Source organism: Zonotrichia albicollis, chromosome 5 (genome assembly GCF_047830755.1).
Source record: "Zonotrichia albicollis isolate bZonAlb1 chromosome 5, bZonAlb1.hap1, whole genome shotgun sequence".
NCBI lineage: Eukaryota > Metazoa > Chordata > Aves > Passeriformes > Passerellidae > Zonotrichia > Zonotrichia albicollis.
The window spans coordinates 7,723,591-7,737,788 of NC_133823.1; the positions used below are offsets into that span (position 1 = coordinate 7,723,591).

General features: G+C 53.4%; 1 protein-coding gene across 1 annotated transcript in view; it reads right to left on the reverse strand.

The window, feature by feature from the left end:
• The window catches only part of SFXN5 (sideroflexin 5), a 101,601-nt gene extending 90,738 nt beyond the window's left edge, over positions 1 to 10,863 (reverse strand). The window contains exons 1-2 of the mRNA XM_074540724.1: positions 10,711 to 10,863; positions 1,499 to 1,567 (exon numbers count right to left, since the gene is read on the reverse strand). Coding sequence (XP_074396825.1) covers positions 1,499 to 1,567; positions 10,711 to 10,767 — 126 coding nt within the window. The 5' untranslated portion in view covers positions 10,768 to 10,863. The remainder of the gene's footprint in view (positions 1 to 1,498; positions 1,568 to 10,710) is intronic.
• Positions 10,864 to 14,198: the final 3,335 nt, after the last annotated feature.

The window sequence follows — 14,198 nt, forward strand, 5'->3', positions numbered from 1 at the left end:
TCACCCCCTCAGCTAACAAAGGAAAGCAAAAAACCTTGGAGTTCTTCATCTGCACACCCCAAATCATTGTGAGCAAAAAGCAGATTTTGTGCCCTGAGGAGTCACCCAGGGGATTGTCCTGCCAAGAGGCTTCTCCAGGGAAAGGGAGTTTATGGGGCCATGAGGATGTTCAGGTTTCCTGAGGCATCCCTGCCATGGAATTCACACCCCAGAGGAAATGTCAGAGAGCATTTCCCTCCCTGCAGTGCCCCCAGGCCATTCCTGAAGCTCAGCTCAGTCCCAAAGATGGACACCAGCCCTCCCTGCTCTGCTGGGATTCACTCTGGCACCCAAAACTGCTCAGTTTGCACCCAGGATCAAACTGGGCCACTCAGGCTTGGTTCTTTTTATTCCTTTTTATTTCACCTTCCTGAAGGAACCTCCCCAAAATGAAGTTACAGCAGCTGATCCCTCTGAACCCACATCCCAAAAATCTGGGAAGGCTTTTTTGAACAGGTGACCAGGGGAAGGCCAGGGATCACCCCAAGGGGTTCAGAGCAGGAGTTGAGCTCAGCCCAAACCCCTCTGCATCCCTGCAGAGCCCCCAGCAGGAAAATCCCCCAGGAGCAGCAGAAATTCAGCCTTAAAACGTGCTGGGAAGGGAATGGAGCCCCAGGAGGGGCTGAGGGAGCTGGGAAGGGGCTGCACAATCCCTGAGGGAGCTGGGAAGGGGCTCAGCCTGGAGCAAAGGAGGCTCAGGGGGCCCTTGTGGCTCTGCACAGCTCCTGCCAGGAGGGCACAGTCAGGGAACAGGGACAGGAGGTTCAGGGTAGACATTGAGTAAAAGATACAATAAAAAGGAAAAAAGCAGCTGCCCTTCACTGAAATGCCAAAGTTTCCTGGCCAAAGGGCACAGTTCCAGAGCAGGAGCAGAACTGTTCCTTCCCCAGGGCTCCCCTTCACCCTCAGCCATTGTCTGGTGGAAGCACAGAGCTGAGGTAAAGCTGGGCAACACCAGATGGAAATGAAGGGGCAGGATCCCCAAAATCTGCTACAAACAGGGCAAGAAGTGAGGAAAAACCAGGCCAAGAGCTGAGGAAAAACCACAGCCCAGAGTCCTGGGGTGCAGCCCCTGCAGAGTTGCACCACAACTTCACTCCCCCATGCAATTCATATTTGCTCTCTCATCCCCCCACCTGCATTTCTGCCATGAAAACCTGCAGGGATTTTCTTCCTGACAGGACAAAATCAGAGGCAGTTTTGCCAAAAGCCAGCTCGGGTGGCAGAGGGAGCTGGGGGTGAGGATTCCCTGGTGCCAGGCAGGTTTCTGTTCCAGATTTACCAGCAGGTTTCTGTTCCAGATTCACCAGCTCTCACTCCTTGGGGCAATCAATCACCTGAGGGACACAAACCCACTGCAAACACGGGCTCAGCACTTCTGCTGCTCACAGGAGGGATTGGGTTTCACCTCCAGCTGTCTGACACCCAGCCCTGTCCCAAAGAGGAGTGCAGGCATTACCTCAGTCACAAACAGAGTGCGGGGGTCGATGATGTCCAGGAAGTGCCTGAATCTGCCATAGAATGAACTCTGCAAAACAAGACACAAAAAACAATAATCACATTCAGTGAGAAATTGCCTTTCAGGGTTTATTTCCTTTGCAGAATGAAGCATCAGCTGAAAATAAACAATACAGGAGGTTTTTGCTGGTGATTTAGGATAGGAAACCCAAAGCACTCCAGGATTCCATGGATCCCTCCCTTTGCTCCCAGCAAAAGCCTCCTCAGGCTCTTCCCAGCTTCTCCATCCCTACACAGGCACAGCCAGCCTGGATTATTCCAAAGTGCCACCAAGAACCAGCCCAGGCTGCTCAGAGCTGCACCCTGGGCACCTCCAGAGCCAGGAAAAGTCTGCAAGGAGGGGAGAGGATCTGTGAAACAGCAGGGGAAAGGAGAAAACATGACTCAGTATTTAGACAGTGAAAATAAAAATGTCAGTGGGGTTTGTACCAACTCCAAGCACCAGACCATGAAATATTGAGGGATTGGGACACATGAACATCATCACTCCTGCCCAGCTGCATTCCAGGATCCTGGGGCAGGAGAATTCCTGAGAATGCTCAGGGCAGCCCAGTGGCCTCGCCTGATCACCCAGAGTCCCTGGGGGCATGGATCATGGCCATGGACACCAGGAGCTCTGGGAATTCTCCATCCTCACATGGCCCAGATCCCTCTGGGCTATAAATATGGGCATGGAGTGGGGAAGGAGCAGTGGGAATGGTGTTTAACCACACCAGAACATGGTGCTGCTGTTTCCCTGCTCCTCCATTGATCCCCTCCTGATTCCTGCAGGGATCCCTCTGCAAGGGCCTTGTCCAGGGCACTGCTGACCCCACAAACTCCAGCATTCCTCCACATTCTGCACCCAAAAAATTAAAAAAGTACCCCCCCAATGGAACAGAACAGCTCCACACAACTCCAGGAAAAAAGAACAGCGTTTTTTAATTAGCATGGATCTAATTAATGCTAATTCTGGTATTTCTGAGTGGATTTGAGTTTGACATTTTGCTGCCTCCCTTTTATTTTGGGTGTGGGATCCCTGCAGATGGCAGAGCCCTCCCAACACGTGCCAGGGGTGGGTGGGGAGTGAGCAATCCCTGAGTCAGGAATTGAGCAACCCCAGAGCAGCAGCCACAGCCCCTGCCCATCCCACAGAGCCCAGGGCAGCTGGGATGCTGCTGAACTAACAGCTGGAATTGCTGCTAGCATCCTGGAATTACTGCTAAACACCTGGAATTACTGTTAACCAGCTGGAATTACTGCTAACCAGCTGGGATTGCTGCTAAACTAACAGCTGGAATTTTTGCTAAACTAACACCTGGAATTATTGCTAACAACTTAGAATTATTGCTAAACACCTGGAATTACTGCTGAACAGCTGGAACTATTGCTAAACTAACACCTGGAATTATTGCTGAACTAACAGCTGGAATTATTGCTAAACTAACCAGCTGGAATTGCTGCTAAACAAACACCTGGAATTATTGCTAAATACTTGGGATTACTGCTGCCCTGCTGGAATTGCTGCTAACCAGCTGGGACTGCTGCTAAACTAACACCTGGAATTATTGCTAACCAACTGGAATTGCTGCTAACCAGCTGGAATTACTGTTAAACACACGGAATTATTGCAAACCTGTTGGATTTACTGCTAACCAGCTGGGACTGCTGCTAAACAAACACCTAGAATTACTGCTAACAACCTGGAATTACTGCTAACCAGCTGGGATTACTGTTAAACACCTGGAATTACTGCTAACCAATAATGGATTTACTGGTAACACTTGGGATTACTGCTAACCAGCTGGGACTGCTGCTAACCTGTTGGATTTACAGTTAAACAATTGGAATTGCTGCTAACCAGCTGGGATTGCTGTTTAACAAGTTGGAATTACTGCTAACCAGTTGGATTTACTGCTAACCAGTTGGATTTACTGCTAACCAGCTGGGATTGTTGCCTTCACCACCAGCAGGATGTGGGGATTCTAAATTTGAGTGGCCTTGGCTTCCCCCCCTGCCTTTATCTCTGTGCCACACAGAGAACAGCAACACCAAATGGAATGAATGGAATTTAATGGAAATTAATAGAAATTATTGGAATTCATGGAATGAAATGGAAATTAATTGAATGAAAAGGAATTAAAGCAAGTTAAATGGAATTAAACAGAAATTAGTGGAATTCAGTGTAAATTAATGGAATGAAATGGAAATTAACAGAATTAAACGGAAATTAATGGAATTAAATTGAAATTAATGGTATTCAATGGCAATTCAATGGAAATTCATATAAATTATTTTAATTAATGGAATTAAATAGAAATTAATATAATTCAATGGAAATTAATGGGATTAAATGAAAATTAATGAGATTAAATGGAAATTAATGGAATTAAATGGCAATTAATGGAATTAAATGGAATTAGATGGAAAATAACAGAATGAAATGGAATGAAATGGAATGAAATGGAATGAAATGGAATGAAATTGAATTAATGGAATTCAATGTAAATTAAATGGAAATTAAATGGAAATTAAATGGAATGAAATAGAACATCAGTGTTTTATACCCCCTGACCAAGGAGTGGTGACAAAGGAGGGGGAAGGAGAGCCCAGGTTCCAGGGGCACATGGAAATGCCCCCTGGAATGCCCAGCTCCCCTCTGCCAGCTGCCCAGGCCCTGGGGGGGCTGCTGCCTGTGCCAGGGTCAGGCCTGGGCTGGCACTGAGCCCCTGCCTGGCCAAGCCCAGCCCAGGCCAAGGCCCAGCTCAAGGCCAGGCCTGAGCAGCTCAGCCCCAGCCTGGTGTGATCCCAGCCCCACATTCCCTGCCATGGCTGGAGAGCTGGGAGTGCCCAAACCCCAAAATCAGGGAATGGTTTGGGATGGGAGGGACCCCAAATCCACCCAGTGCCACCCCTGCCATGGCAGGGACACCTCCCACTGTCCCAGGCTGCTCCAGCCCCATGTCCAGCCTGGCCTTGGGCGCTGCCAGGGATCCAGGGGCAGCCCCAGCTGGGTATGTTCTGGGAATTCTGTGCCAGGGCAGGAGGCAGGGAGGGATTTGTTTCCAGGGCAGGAGGCCATGAGGGATTTGTTTCTAGGTGCTGCTGCCTGAACTTGCCCATTCCGGGGTCAGAGAGCTCCAAAACCACCAGAGAGGCTGGGCCTGAACAGGTTTGTGGAACTCTGATGAGTCAGGGCCTCATTGCCCCAGAGCAAGAGTGCTCTGAGAGGCAGGCTTAAACTGGGGCCAGGCTTAACCCAGAACCAGGCTCAAATCCAGAGCCAGGCTTAAATCAGAGCCAGGCTCAATCCCAGAGCCACCAGGGCTTCTTGGGCTCCACCTCAACTAGAACCAGGCCCAAACCCAGAACCTGGCTCAATCCCAGGGCCATGAGGGCTCCTTGGGCTCCACTCAACCAGAGCCAGCCTCAAATCCAGAGCCAGGCTTAAAGCAAGCCAAGCTCAAACCCAGACCACTAGGACTCCTTGAGCTCCACCTCAACTAGAACCAGGCTCAAACCCAGAGCCAGGGTTAAACCTAGAGCCACCAGGGCTCCTTGGGCTCCACTCAACCAGAGCCAGGCTCATTCCCAGAGCTCAATCCCAGAGCCACCAAGGCTCCACGCGTTCTGCTCAAACCACAGTCAGGCTCAAATCCAGAACCACCAGGGCTCCTTGGGCCCCACTCAACCAGAGCCAGGCTCAGACCCAGAGCCACCAGGGCTCCGTGGCTCCTCAAACCAGAGCCAGGCTCAATCCCAGAGCTCAATCCCAGAGCCATACTCAATCCTAGGGCCAGGCTCAATCCCAGCCCACCAGGGCTCCTTGGGCTCCCTCCCTGCAGTTCCTGGCCCTGCTGCCTGCCCCTGCCCAACAAACATCCCTTTGTGTGCTGCTCCCAGCCTGGCACTCGTGATTTCACTCTCAGAGAAGTGCAGAGCAGCCTCAGTGTTGGCATCCCCTCATCCAGGTCAGCCCCTGCTCATTCCCAGCTCCTTCTCCTCACTGGAAGCCAAAGGAACTTTTTTTTCTATTCAGGATTGGTTTTTACAGAGCTGCATACAAAACACAAGGCAAAAAAAAAAAAAAAAAAAACCAAAACCCAAAACAAAAAACAAGCCCCAGCAATTCCCAATGTTAGGATAAATAATCCACAAACACCAGAGGTTTATGTCCAAAAAGGAGACAGAGGCGTCCTTTGGCTTCATTCCAATAAAGGGAGAGGTCATGGGGCATTCCCCTGGGGTCTCTCCAATTTTTGGAGGACACAGCCTCCTTTTTATCCCAATTTCCAGACACATTTCCTTTCTCTCTTTCCCCATTTTTGAGGTACTTGAGGGCTTCAGACCTCCCAAAACACCTGATACCAGAGATTTCCCTCTACTGTATAACCCTCCATTTTAATTTTTAATTATTATGGAACTTAGGGGTTTTTCCCCATTTCTGAGGTACTTGAGAGGTTCAGACTTCCTGATACACCTGACACTAAAGATTTCCCTCTAATGTACAATCCTTCCTTTTAACTTTTCATTCCTATGGAATTTAGGGCTTTTTCGCCATTGTTTCTTTCATCTCTCAATGTCTAATTTCATTTCTCAGCAAACCCAAAGTTTATTTGTAAAAGCAAATATCTTTTTCCATTCATCAATCACTGAAATCCTTCCCATTGTTTCATTTATCTCCCAGTGCTGGTTTTATCTACCAGCAGACCCACAGCTTGTTTGGAAAGACAAATCTGCCATTCCCCTCACTAATAATTCAGAAATTTGGGGGAAATTCTTTCCTGGGAGGGGCTGGGCTGGAATTCCCAGATTTGCTGTGGCTGTCCCTGGATCCCTGGCAGTGTCCAAGGCCAGGTTGGATCCACCTGGAACAATGGGAGGTGTCCCTGCCATGGATGGGTGGCACTGGGTGGGATTTAGGGTCCCTCCCACCCCAAACCACTCTGGGATTCCCTGATCTGTCACCCTCATATTTTCTGAAAAATCCTCTTTGCCCACGATTTCTTCTCCTGGGAAGCAGAGAAGCCTCAGAGGGGAGTGCAAACAAGAATTATCTGATTGCTGCTCCTGTGTTTGCTGCTTTGGGATGTGGTCTGGAGATCATTTACCAATGGGTGAATGTTTGACTGGTTCCATGTGAATTGTTTTAATTAATGATCAATCACCATCAGTTGTGTCAGACTCCGAGGAGTCAGTCAGCAGTTTTTCATTATCATTCTTGTTAAACTTTCTGTCTGAATCCTTTCTTTAGTATAGCACAATAAATAGAATAGAATAGAATAGAATAGAATAGAATAGAATAGAATAGAATAGAATAGAATAGAATAGAATAGAATAGAATAGAATAGAATAGATTTTTGAGAGCATGGAGTCAGACTCCTCATCTCTCACCTCATCCTGGGGACCTCACAAACTCCCCAGCGATGCAGCAAACCCAGATCTGGCAGGAGATGGGAATGGGATGAGAGGAGCAGCCCTGCTGGGCTCAGGAGCAGCTCTGAGCCCTCCTTGGCAGCCCTGCCTCAGTTTCCCTGAGAGCTGGGGATGGTTCCATGTGCCAGGCTCATCCCAGCCCTGTGCCAGGCTCTCCCCATACCCCTCCCTGGCTCCTGGAGCAGCTGGTGCAGGGAGCTGGAGCACAGTGCAAATCACCCATTTCCTGATGAATTTGGGCTATTTTGGGAGCACTTCCCAGCAGGCTGCAGCACCAGGAGGTGCCTGGGAATGTCAATTCCCTCACAGGGAACATCCTGGAGCTGGGCCCTGGAGGTGCAGCTGGTCCCAAAAGCCATGGGTTTGGGGGCAGGCTGGAATTTGGGATTTCAGCTTGCCATCCAGCCCTGAACAAGGAGCAGGCTGGAATTTGGGATTTTAGCTCAGCATCCTAAACAAGGAGCAGGCTGGAATTTGGGATTTCAGCTCCCTGATCCTGAACAAGGGGCAGGCTGGAACTTGGGATTTCAGCTCCACATCCTGCCCTAAACAAGGAGCAGGCTGGAATTTGGGATTTCAGCTCAGCATCCTAAACAAGGAGCAGGCTGGAGTTTGGGATTTCAGCTCAGCATCCTAAACAAGGAGCAGGCTGGAGTTTGGGATTTCAGCTCCCTGATCCTGAACAAGGGGCAGGCTGGAATTTGGGATTTCAGCTCTCTGATCCTGAACAAGGAGCAGGCTGGAATTTGGGATTTCAGCTCCCTGATCCTGCCCTGAACAAGTAGCAGGCTGGAATTTGGGAATTTCAGCTCACTGATCCTGCCCTGAACAAGGAGCGGGCTGGAATTTGGGAATTTCAGCTCCCTGATCCTGCCCTGAACAAGTAGCAGGCTGGAATTTGGGAATTTCAGCTCACTGATCCTACCCTGAACAAGGAGCGGGCTGGAATTTGGGAATTTCAGCTCCCTGATCCTGCCCTGAACAAGGAGCAGGCTGGAATTTGGGATTTCAGCTCCCCATCCTGCCCAGACCAAGGGGAACAGCTGCAGGATATGGGAGAAGGTGAGAGGCCATTAGGGAGCTGTTAATCACCTTCAGGAGGAGAGGAATCCCGAGGAGCCCGTGCTGGGCAGGCATGGACAGCCTCACCACTTTAATTACAGCCTGCTTTTAAACACGGTTTAATTAAGCCAGAGCAAAAAACATGCGGGCTTGGGGTGGGGCAGAGCTCAAAACCAGGCTCATTTTAATTAATTAAGAGAGATTTAAGCTAAAGCAAACAAAATTAAGGCAAAGCCATTGAGCAATGGGACTGGGACAAAGCACAGCCAGGGTTGTGACAACCCACTGCAAGTTTGGGCTAAAACTGGACACCTTTGATGGCATTAATCTTGTTTTCCAAAGTTGAGGAGCCAGGATTCCAGTGGGAGAAACTCCTGCACCAGGGGCAGGGCAGGGCAGAGGAACCTGCCAGGAGCAGGAGCTGGGGGTTAAAACCCAGAACATGGGAGAGAAACCAACAAATTCTCCTTTAAACCCAGTCCTGGGTGATGGAGGTGGAAAAAAACGCAACAGCAGGAGGACGTGGAGCTGCTGGAATAAATCCAGAGGAGACCCCAAGGCTGGAGCCAGGCTGGGAGAGCTGGGGATGTTCCCTGGAGAAGGGAAAATTTGGTATTTGGGATTCCAGCTCAGCATTCTAAATAAGGAGCAGGCTGGAATTTGGGATTTCAGCATTCTGTCCTAAACAAGGAGCAGGCTCTGGCAGCTCCAGCTGAGATCTCAGACACTGAACCAAAGCTGGGCAGAGCAGGGGGGGCTGGGGGAAGCCCAGAACTCCTGGTAGGGAAGGTTTGGGGCTTCCTGATCCCCTGGGAATGAGCTGGGGGTCCTCCAGAATAAAATCTGGGGGAAACAACACAGGCAGGATGGGGGAAATAAAGAACTGCAGGGGCTGGGACAGGGATGGAGGGGACTGGGACAGGGATGGAGGGGCTGGGCTCTCCCAGGCCGTGCTGGGAGCAGGGATGTGAGTGGTGCTGCATCCCAAACAGGGCAGAGCCAGCCAGGATCCACAAACCCTGGGAACATCCCAACCCCTCCTCCCTGTGTGCCCCCACGGTGCTGCCTGCTGGATCCCAGCCTTGGGCAGGCAGGAATGTGGGATGGAGCCAGCAGCACAGCAGCACCTCAGCCCTGCCACAGCTCCTGGCAATGCCCAGGGCAGGGATGAAGCCCCAGGGCACAGAAAGGGGGGTTTGCCATGCTCAGAGTGCCCCCCTGGCTAAGCATTCCCTAGGAATCCCCTCCCAAGGGCTCTACCAGCACAGGGGGACCCTCACTGCCTGCCCCAGCCCTGGAAGGTTCCTCACGGCTGCCCCCAGTGCCAGCAGCTCCTGAATGAGCAGAACACAGCAGCTCTGCCAGGGCTGTGCTGGGCAGGAAGGGCAGGGAGCGTCTCCTCCTCCTCCTCCTCCTGATTGAAAACTGCCCAGCTGGAGCGTCCTGCCTGTTCCCAGGAGAGTCAGCCCTCCCTAGGGCTCTGAGATGTGCTCTGTGACCTCTGGAATCCCAAAGCCCTCCCCATTCCCATTCCCACTCCCATCCCCATTCCCCTCCACCTTCCCATTCCCATTCCCTTGACCCCTGCACTGTCCCACGTTGCTCCAAGCCCTGGAGGGATGTGGGAGAGGCAGGAGATCCACCCTGGAATGGCCCCACCATGGAATGGCCCCAATATGGGATGGCTCTCTGGGAAATCCACAGCTCAGCCCAAAGGTGCTGGGTCACGCCAAGCACAGGTGTGGAGTCAGCCTTTAATCCTAAACAGGGATTAAATAAGGCTTAAACGGGTTGAACAGGGGTTCTGGATTGTTGTGGACAGTGGGAATGGTCCCCCCATGGGAGCTGTCCCAGTGGTAGGACACACTGACACACCCAAGGTAAGGGGCAGCTCCTCCAGGGAGTCCTGCCCAGCTCAGGAGGGACTGACAGAGGTTTATCAGCCTTTTTATCAGCCACAATAATTCCACCAGCACAACGAGTCCTCTCTGGTCATCCACAGTGGGTGGCAGCAATGCCCAGCTGTCCCTGCCCTGCTCACCGGGGCACAGGTAACTGACCACAACTGCTCTGCCCGTCTCAGCTGGCATCTGTGGAGGTGCCAGCTGTTCTATCGGTCACATTCTGTTAACATGACACCATCCTGGGGGTCACACCCCCCCTCCATCCCTTGGCACCAGAGGTGGGCATTGCCCGGTGGGGCTGGCAAAGCACCCACCTGGAGCACCCCTGGTTCTGGGAGCCCCGCCCCATCCCACAGCTGCTCCTCCCCTCCCAGCCAGTCTGGCAGGGGACCCCCGGGACAAGGACGAGCCCCTCGGGGCAAGGACGAGCCCGCGCCATGCCGCAGCGGGCCCTTGACCGCCCCCGCGGGCCTCGAACCGACGACCCCCGAGCTCCACGCCCGCCGCGCTGCGCGCCGCACCACAGGGGCCGCGGGGCCGCGCAGTGCCCGCCGCGGGCAGGGGGCGGCGGCTCTGACTGACAGCTGGCCGGCCAATGGCGCGGGGGCTGCGGGCCAATGGGCGCACGGTACCGCGGGAGGGGCGGGGCGGAGCGGAGCGGGGAGCAGGGGGCTCCGTTCGCGGGTGGGGGGGCGATGCCGCGCGCAGGGCAGGGGCGGCTCCCGCCACCGCTCCCGGTGTCCCCCCCGCCGCCTCCCGCCGCCGGCAGTACCTGTTCGAAGCGGGGCTTCCCCAGCTGGAACGGGGGATAATCCGCCGGCTCCGCCATCCCGCAAGCGCCACTTTAAACAGCCTCCCCCGCCGCCCGGCCCCGCCCCCCGCCGGCCCCGCGCTGGTTGGCTGCGGCCAACCGCAGCTGCCGCGGGGCACGCCGGGACATGGAGTCCGCCGGCCACAGAGGGGCGGGGCCGCGCCCTCTTCGGCAGCCAATGGGGAATGCGCTTGGCGCGGGGCACTATGGGAAATGTAGTCCCACGGGGAAAGGGGGAATCCAGAGTGAGGGAAGGGCTGGTGAACGGGACAAGAGAGTTTCACCTTAAATTGTGTAATAGACTGAGCTAATAATGAAACACTGACAGGTGAAAGCCCAAAAACGCCTGAAAAACCACCCCAAATGTTACTGAATGACATCTGTGAGAAAAAGGACACAGAGGGGCTGGAACGTGGCCAGGGCTGGGCCTGGAGAATCCCTGAGGGAGCTGGGAAGGGGCTGGAGAATCCCAGAGGGAACTGGGCAGGGGCTCAGCCTGGAGCAAAGGAGGCTCAGGGGGCCCTTGTGGCTCTGCACAGCTCCTGCCAGGAGGGCACAGCCAGGGGGGGATTTGGGATCTTATCCCAGGGAACAGGGACAGGAGCAGAGGGAACGGCCTCAGGGGAGCTCAGGGTGGGCATTGGGAGGAATTTCCCTATGGAAAGGGGGGTCAGGCACTGGAAGTGCCCAGGGAGGTTTGAAGTGCCCATCCCTGAGGGATTTCCAGCCCTGTGGATGTGGCACTTGGGGACATGGGACACTGGTCGCCCTGGCAGTGCTGGGCATGACTGAACTCGATGCTCTAGGAGTTTTTCTCAATTCCAGGAGCAATTCCCGGTGGAATTGCAGCTCCCGCTCTGACCAAGGCCAGCAGCGCCCTTTGGGGAGCTGATAATGATCTGAATTGATAATGATCTGAGCTGATAAAGATCTGAGTGATAACGATCTAAACTGATAACGATCCGGGCTGATAACGACAAGGTCTGGGGCACCCGGAGCCGTTCGCGGAATTGTCTGGCCCAGATTAGTGGGATAAGAAATGTCTGCACCTTCACACGCCGGGAAATTGTTTGGAGGATTAGGATCAATCCCCAGGAAAGCACAGGGGACAGCAAACAGAGGGAATGCGCTGGAGAGGGAGGCAGGGCAGGGCTGGAAATCCAGGAGCAGCACTTCCAGTGAAGGAGGAATTCAAAAATACACCTGAAACCAAAAAATCCTGTATTTTTACCACCCAGGGAAAAGTGATTGCCCTGAAACAAAAAAATCCCGATTTTTGCCACCCAGGAAAAAATGATTGCCCCGTTTCACTATGGAATTTCTGCTGCTGTGCCCCGTGGCTGCAGAGCCATCATTGCCGCTTTTTTCTCTTTCCTTCCCTCCTGCAAAAGCAGTTTCTGATTTTGGGCTAACTCAGCACTGATCCCCTTCAGTGAACCTCAAATCTCCGGGAGGAAAGGATGGAAAAGGGGCTCTGAGGGGTGAAAAAGGGAATATGAAAGAGCAGGAAAATAGTGTTTTGTCATTTCTTTTGTCATTTGTTTGCATTTCCTTGGAGCTGTTGCTGAAGCAGAACTTTGGCTGCCCAAGGTGACAGCTACGTGTCCCTGGAGACAGGGGCAGGGATAGGGACGGGGATGGGGACAGGGCAGGGACAGGGGATGAGGAGCAGGACCCTGCTCCCATCTGGCCCTGCCATCCCTGAGATTTGGGATCGCTGCTGAAGGCTCTGGGCTGCCCCCAGAGCCCTGCAGGGACAGCCCTGGAGCTATGGGGTCAGTCTTGGCCCCAGCCCCAGCCCTGAACCCAAACCCAGCCCTGGCCCCAAACTCAGCCCTCACCCCAAACCCAACCCCCTCAGGCTCCCTCTCTCTGCCAGCTCCTCTCCCAAGGAAACCAAAGCCATAAATGCAACCCAGCCCTGCCAAAGCTGGGAGGGCTCCCCATGCCCCAAAGACCCATCCCAGATCTGTGTGGGGATGGAGGCAGCCCCAAATTCATCCCAAAAAGCCTATCCTAGGATGGAGGCTGCCCCAAACCTGTCCCCCAAGGCTCATCCCAGGATGGAGGCTGCCCCAAACCCATCCCAAAATTCATCCCAGATCTGTGTGGTGATGGAGGCTGCCCCAAATCCATCCCAAAAGGCCCATCCCAGGATGGAGGCTGCCTCAAACGCATCCCAAAATTCATCCCAGATCTGTGTGGGGATGGAGGCAGCCCCACATCCATCCCAAAAAGCCTATCCCAGGATGGAGGCTGTCCCAAACCTGTCCCCCAAGGCTCATCCCAGGATGGAGGCTGCCCCAAACCCATCCCAAAATTCATCCCAGATCTGTGTGGTGATGGAGGCTGCCCCAAATCCATCCCAAAAGGCCCATCCCAGGATGGAGGCTGCCCCAAACCCATCCCAAAATTCATCCCAGATCTGTGTGGTGATGGAGGCTGCCCCAAATCCATCCCCAAGGCCCATCCCAGGCTCTATGTGAGGATGGAGCCTGCCCCAAATCCATCTCAGATCTACGTAAGGATGGACCTGCTCCAAATCCACCCTCAAAGCTCATCCTGGGATCTGTGTGAGGATGGAGGCTGCCCCAAACCTGTCCCCAAAGGTCCATCCCAGACTGGAGGTGCCCCAGATCCATCCTAGGCTTTGTGTGAGGGTTGAGGCTGCCCCAAATCCATCCCCAGAAGTTCATCCCAGGATCGAGCTGCCCCAAATCCATCCCAGATCTGTGTGAGGATCAGGCTGCCCCAAATCCCAGATTCATGTGGGGATGGAGGCTGCCCAAAACCCCTTTCCCCCCCCTTTCTCCCTTTCCCCTTGCCGGGAGCTGCTGCTGCCACAGCCGTGTTTGCTGACAGCAGAGGGGAGAGAATCTGTTTATCCCCAGCCCATGTGGAGTGACAGAAGACTATCACATTTTGGTGCCATCCCAGCAGAATATCAATTCCTTGGCTGATTCAATCCCACCAGATCCATCCAGGCTGGCAACTTGTGCTTCCCTGCCTGGGAGGAGGGGGAGATCCCCCACCAAAAACAACGGTTTGATCCAATTTTGGGGATTTTTGGGGAGGGGGAATAACCCCCTAGCCATGGGGTGAACTCATCCAAAACTAGGAAATAACCCCACAGCCGTGGTGTGAGCTCATCCAGGAATGGGAATAGCCCCAAATCCATGGGGTGAGCTCATCCAGAAATGGGGAATAACCCCCCAACCTTGGTGTGAGCTCATCCGAACCTAGGGAATGATCCCCCAGCCATGGTGTGAGCTCATCCAGAAATGGGGTTTGGGGGAGAGGAACTCCAGGGGGCTCCTGTGAGGAGATCTGGAGTTGTGACCCCAAGGGAAGCCCCTGAAGGAGCTGTGACCCCATAAAAAGTCCCTGAAGGAGCTGTGATCCCATGGGAGGCTCTTGAAGGAGACTGAACCCCATAAGAAATTCCTGAA